Consider the following 7,367-nt stretch of genomic DNA (forward strand, 5'->3'; position numbering starts at 1 on the left):
CAGAAGAAATTGTATCTAAATATAAGTATAAGTATTAGGGGATCATATAATATTTTCCCTAGAATGGAAATGTAAAAAGTAAAAATTTTTTGTTTTATGTGTGTATTGATATATATATATATACATACATAAAATTTTTTACTTTTTACATTTCCGTATTAAGAAAAAAATTACATAATCGATTTCCAGAAAAAAAGCATCTTTCGGTACAGTACCTAAATATATATACCATATTTATTTTTCTAGACCTGTACCCCTATACTTCGGTATATTTTCTTTAAAATATCTATGTATTTGTACCTAAGTACTGCATACTTATAGTAACATAGGAGATCTGTTCGCGTCACACGCTCCAACATGCTCCTATCAATGAACGTGTTGGAGTCAGTAGCAGTTCTGGGTAAGAACATATTGGAACATGTATATTAAAGTATATTGTGAAACATGTCAGAACATGCATATTGGAGCATATTGTGAAGCATATTTTATAACATGCGAAGCGAACAAACTTAACATCAATGTTATAATTTCACTAAACTCAATAATGTAACCAAGTAACTATATGTAACACATGCGTTATATTACATTTATATTGTTAAGTATGAAATTATAACAATGATTACTATTAATTATGATATTTTTTGTTAATTATCGTGTTTACGTGATTCCATCCCACTTACCTTCTCATAGAGCCAAAAGGCGCTCTTCTCACCCACACTAAGACCAGATTTTGTTAGATCCTTGATCCCTTTAAACTGCGTAAAGACGAACTCGCTGGCCCGATTAGAGTAAAAAATCTGCGGCTGGCCGGCAACCGGAGTCATAGGTACTGGCGTTTGTCCGTACGGCGTCGGCACGTAACCCATACCGGTCGCCGTCTGCGGATGCGGATAGTATTGTCCGGGAACCGGAAGTAAGATCTTTGGCCTGGGTGGCATCTTTCGCATTCGCGGTGAACTCGACATGTTTGTACTTGATTTTACGACGACTGTCACGACGTACAAATGGTAAACACTTAAACGAAATGTGCTCTTAGTACCTTACGCGCGTTTCGAATAAGACGATTTTCCGCGATCGTTTCCTCCCTTAATCGTCCAGATTTTATTTTAGGGAGAAATTATCGTGCGATACTCTTGTAGAGCAAATCCTCAAGGAACGCATTCTTCCGGCTGCATTTAAATTCCTCCGATGAAACACCTCGTTCTACAAGATTACAATTACTGGTTAGAGTATTCAACGTGACGACAATCGATTCTGCGCTTGCGTACGATCTACGAGAATCAAAAATCCTCGAATGTTTAAGACAAATCACTCTACATTTACGCACAATTCGCACTACTATAAACTCGTTGGACATAATGGCGACTGGTGTCACTTTAGCCACTTTTTGTCGCGTTTGCTATTTTCCACAGATCTATGACTTTTATTTGAACGTAGGTATAAATAGACGAACAGACAGAAGAATGTTGGCAAGCTCTTAGAGCGGGATTCTGTGGAAGAGATTTATCTTGAAAAGCAACCGTGTGTCTCTCCGCAATTTGCGAAAGAGGTCATTCGCGGCTTCTTAAATGATCACGAAGGGCCATTAATATATCGCTACATCTCACACTGTAAAAAATTATAATTCTTAATCAAGTAATTGCTTATTGCAATTTAAGACATTGCAATAAGAAGATATTCACTTATTGGGGAACGAATTAACCGAAAGTATTAAACGAAGCGCTTTAATAAATTTCTATCGAATAAATCTTATTTTCCGCTTGAAATATATAACGAAATCACTTTACAAAAAGCATAAGCTTGAAATAATTTAATATTACAATATCTAGTAATACATACAATATTACAATATCTTAGTATATAAATGTAATGTTAATTAAAACGTTTCGATTAGGTTTCAACTGAATTAAAATGTTTTAATATTAAATTGAATATTTAAAAAAATACTAATTTAAATATGTTAATTATTCCAAGTACACTCTTTCAAAGATATAATGTATTAATAGTCCAATCTCTCAAAGATAAATAGTATCAATTTCAGTGCCAATTAATCAATGCCAATGATGACAGTATAAAGAATGCCAATCATAGGCGCCCAATGATCTTGACCGTGTTCTTAGGGATCTCGCAAACTTGCGCTCTTGTAATCTAAATCCTGTTTCTATCTAAAATTATTCTTATTATTATTATTACATAACGTTGTAAGTCAATGGCCGTATTGGACGGGTTCTAGTAATAAACAGTATGAGATCGTAATATATAAAGTGCACTTAACGTGTCGGACAGTGAAAGAGAATTATATTTCACACAATTGCACAATCGCATTTGGTGGAAATCACGATGCAATTCTGTTTAACGCACAAAACAGATATTTAATGTGAAGTATGGCATATGAATAGATACGATTAAAGCAAAGTTTTACAATGACATTGGAAACATCTAAATATTTAAAACAGTAAACACATTGACATGAGAGATTTTATCACTAAACTGTACATTATTTCGCTGCATGTAAAACTTTGTAAGATATTATTGAAATAATATTTAATTAATTTTTAATTAAATTTTCAACGGAAAATGTGCTCTAATGTTCTCTGATTGCTTTTAATTATGTCAATACGTACAAATATTTATAATATATTTATACGAAAATTTATATAATTTCTATGCCAAACTATCTAAAAGTTTAAATGATTTTAAGAGAGATTCAAAGAGATACGATATTTTGTCGAGTATTAATTCTGACTCTAATTTTAATTTGTAATATTACAAACTGTATAATTTCTCAATTTGATATATAATATAAATAATTTATTTAAGAATTTTATGAAAAATTCTTGTATAAATAAGATAATCGTGTACAAACAATTATACGTGCAGACAATGCAAAAGAAAAGCGTGATAATCCGATTTGTCGCCGTATCATCCGTGAATTTAATCCGATATAAACGGCAATTGTACTAATGGAACAAACATACGAAAACTCAAATTTATTATTTTCAAAAGAAGCATAATAAGAAATATTGCATGATCTTTCATCTTTTTATGAGCTGTTGTCGTCGATTTATCACCTATCTCAGCCACAGTGAGCAAATAAACTTGATCTCTTCCTCTAACGATGCAAGTTGATACTACTTCTTATTTTATTTCTTTTCACTTTAGCTTAAACCATCCGGTACTTCTTATTCAGCCACTGTCTGCAGAAAATTGCATTAGTCGCGAGACTGCACATTGATCATATTACTCTTCTCTTAAATATTAACGCGAGAATTTCCTTTGTGAAAGCTTTTAAAAAAATTAAAAAACATACACCTTACAATTTGCATAAATTTTCACGCACTGTTAACTTTATTTCGTTTTCATCACGTTATTTTATATTTATTTTTACTTCTTTTATTTTTAATTATTTTAATTTATATTCTATCTAGCTGTATTTATTCCTTGCTTTTATATGCTTACAATTACAGTTCTGCTTTATGATTTAAGACTACACTCATCCCCCTCGCGTAATTGAGTCACTCACACGGGAAAGATGAAAATTACTGAGGGAAGCTCGTATTTCCTTTCGACGAGGGAGACGTCCCTTCCCACTTTCTCAACGCATATCCTTTTCGATTTCCTTCGACATCCCGCGTCTTCGTTCGTCATTTGACACCGATCAGGAGAAAGGTAGGGAGAGTCACTCTTATATTCTGCGTCCTTTCCCACAGCATTTGAAAGAAGATAGTCTCTTATTCCTCCTCCGCTAAGAAATGGGTCCGATTTACTCTGTTATTTCGGATTATCTGATTCGCAAACGATACGACGGCGAGTCAATAACGCGTGAAAGAATTATCATTCCGAAACGCGCTAATTACGTACAAAACTCTTAAAGTTTCCGAAGTCGTTCTTTTAATACACTTTTTTATAGATGGATCCTTATGGTGCCGTTAGATTTTAATTTTTTACCAGGATATAGTTTAACATAATATGCAACGCACCTTCTCATTCTTTCTCAATTATTATTTAAAATTAATTTAAATCAAATTAAGAATTATAAGCAGTAACGATATTCGTTTAATTATGCGCTCTTATCTGACTTTTTTTAGAACAAAAAGTGAAAATAAAATACTGTCGCCAGGTGCTGTTATAAATATCTCCAGCGTACCTCCGACGACGGCGTCGCGACGCTAACTGAGAAACATATTCGACGCCGGAACTCTGGTTGCTTTGAAACCGGCGCTATCGGCTACAGGGCCGTATTAGCTGCATAAAAAGACTCATAAAAATAAGTCGCTATCTTACAGAAATTTTATACTGGAAATTAGTGATTAATTATTTATTTTGAATATTAAAAATATTAGTATTTTAAAATATTATTATTAACGCTTTTAACATTTAAAATAAATAATTTTTAGTAATAGAAAATTGGCCAGTTAAATTGGATTTCTGTAAGGATTAACCGCGAATTTAATTTTCTTACTGCCTCTTATCTGCCCTTTTTTTTTGCGTTTATTTATTTATTTTAAAATTAATCGATATTTCAGAAAGATTAATATTTTTAAAGACATGTCTCTTTCTTAAAGATAATATAAAAAATTTTTTTTTCCAAATTCAATGTCTTTGAAATTGACACGATTTAAAAATAATTAAGTATGTAAATAAGATATAGTTTCAAGTTTAAATAATTATTGTTAACCATTAGGAAAGTTTGTGAATGCAAATGTAAAAATGTTGTGCTTAATAAGTAAAATTCGTGACATTTAATTGTATCTTTTTGTAACAGAAAAAAGATACTTCTGCGTCCTATGAACGATATTTCACATGTATTTACCGCCATATCGATTTCGACTGGCTTTCTATACTTCAACTGGCTTTTTGCTTCAATTTTACAAGCATTTCAGTGCTGATTAATATTTTACTTGAATACAAGAAAAATATTTTTTTAATTTTTTTACAGTTAAAATTTTAATTAAATATAGTTTATATTTTTCTTGCATTCGCATATTTATTTAACGCAATTGAAAAACATTTCTGGAATGTGTGAAAAGTATTTGCACAAAAAAGAGTGATTTTATATATTTAGAAGAATAATTAACAAAAATTATAGATGAAGAAAAATAACAGAGAAATTTATTAGATTATTCTCCTTTAAGGGAGTATTCTTGCTTTTAGTATCGTTTTTGTATCCTTTCTTTGAGAATTTTTTGTAGACAAATATAAAAATTATAAACTTGAAACTTGGTATATTTATTCTTTGATATTTAAATATTATTTAAATATTAAAGGACAAGATTTATATTTATATTAATTAAAATTTATTTTAATTTTTTATTTCAGATAATTTCTGCACATACACACAAACACACATTTTAATGGCATATTTTGTGAGACATATTTTTTTACATGGTTATACAGATTTGTAAATAATTACCAAAAAAATATTTTGTTTGAAAAAAATTTGTAAAGAACATTAAAATGTCAAAAAATAATGTATATATATATATCAAGTTTAAAAAAAAATTATATTTAATTCTTTTATACTTTACAAAAAAAATTTCTAAAAAATATACTTAAAGCGAGAATACTACCTTGCATAATTGTTAATTATTAATTTACACAATTATTAATAATTATGATAGCCGTAAAATTTTAACATAAAAATGAGAATATATAATATTATCTAACAATTTTTACACTTGCTTATTTTTTATATATTCCATTCATTAACCAAGTAAGTATAAATTGCATTTCTTATTTTGTAACTAATTTTTTACAATTTGTAAGATCAAATCTAGAAAATAATTATTAATTGTGATATATCTGTATAATTTATAGAATTTACACAATACACGAATATAAATATCTAATTAAATTTTATTTAAATTTAAATTTAATTTTAGATTAATCAAATGTTAATTTAATTTGATTTCCAAAATTACTTTTTCAAATCTATTTCTAGTTTACAAGTTGTAACAAAATTCTTTTTATAATTTTATATGTTCAGTAATACGAAAAATATTTAAAGAATCAGAATGTACATATTTGTAAAACACACTCCTACACACTTATCGGCTAGTCGCATTTATAATTTGTATTAAAGTTCAAAATAAATTTCAATTTAAAATTATATTTGCAGTGTATTTGTATAACGTGGAGCAATAATAAAAACATTTTTTCACATTATTTTGTCGTAAATCTAGATCGCTATTATATTGGAAATATATATCGCGAAAGAGAATATGTTAAATTTTTTAATTATTCGATATCATACAAAGTGATTACTCTTACATAAGGAATTTTGCATTTACAGAATTGTTATAAATTTATAGATTTAGTCGTCGCATTAATGGATTAAATGGAGGATTAAAAAATATTAAAAGAAGATTTAAGGATAAATTTTATGTAAAATTTTAACTATAATAATGAGCATTAAAAAGTTCAAAATTGCATGTAGGTTTCAACACAAATCTATGCATAATAATTAGGAAGTATTTACAAAATTAAATAAGTAAATTAAATTTGTATCTATTTGCAGTTAATCGGTCACTGCATCCCATCATAACGTAAGAACAGCGAAACTTGTAATATCATCTAATGCTCAAAACGACCATTTGAAATAAGTCGTAATAATCATCGAACTGCTATTATTTATATATTGCGGAAACAGTCACCGGAAGACATAAGCAAACGCTTGCCAGCGGTATATCCACGTAGACGTGTTCCCCAGAGAATCAAAACGAAAATCAGACCAGAAATAATGACTCATCGTGATTTATGATCGATGTCATTTTAGGGAGAGAGAAGTCAATGATGAAGATTTATTCTTAGAAATAAATGACTCATATAACTCAAAGTATTATATCTACTTTCTCTCGAATATGAATGACGTTAATTAAAATTTTTAAATAAAAGAACAAAGATCAAGACAATGCGGGCAATTCATTTGTTAGATACTCCTTATTACGAACAGTTACAAACATGTAAATTGTAAAACATGAGATATAAATTTCTTCATGAAACACATTTGCGGTGAAATTGCGATAAAATACACATTGTATTTAACAGTGATAACAAATACGGCTAATTGAAAAAAAGAATACTAGATTCAGCAAGTGCATTTAATTTTGAAAGAGTCCCCATGAATCAATCTAATATTCTTACTAAGTAAATGAAATCCGGTTCTAAACATGTAATGCGTGATCTTATCAGGACCAGATTATGTTATTTTGCGGCACCCCCGATTCGGACTTGCTCAGTCATGTAGTAAAATTCCTACTCGGGTAGATCAGCACGTATATTTAAATAAATTTTATAATTATATAAATTCTCAACTGAATATCAGTAACCCAATTTCTTGGACTTTCCGTACACCTTGATGAACATTT

At 29.3% G+C, this 7,367-nt stretch overlaps 1 protein-coding gene across 1 annotated transcript in view; it reads right to left on the reverse strand.

Moving 5' to 3' along the window:
- The window catches only part of LOC108748403, a 23,718-nt gene extending 19,560 nt beyond the window's left edge, over window positions 1-4,158 (reverse strand). Inside the window, 2 exon segments of the mRNA XM_018486555.1 lie at window positions 681-1,203; window positions 3,524-4,158. Coding sequence (XP_018342057.1) covers window positions 681-965 — 285 coding nt within the window. The 5' untranslated portion in view covers window positions 966-1,203; window positions 3,524-4,158.
- Between the last annotated feature and the right edge of the window lie 3,209 nt (window positions 4,159-7,367).

Source organism: Trachymyrmex septentrionalis, unplaced genomic scaffold (genome assembly GCF_001594115.1).
Source record: "Trachymyrmex septentrionalis isolate Tsep2-gDNA-1 unplaced genomic scaffold, Tsep1.0 scaffold22, whole genome shotgun sequence".
NCBI classification, from domain to species: domain Eukaryota; kingdom Metazoa; phylum Arthropoda; class Insecta; order Hymenoptera; family Formicidae; genus Trachymyrmex; species Trachymyrmex septentrionalis.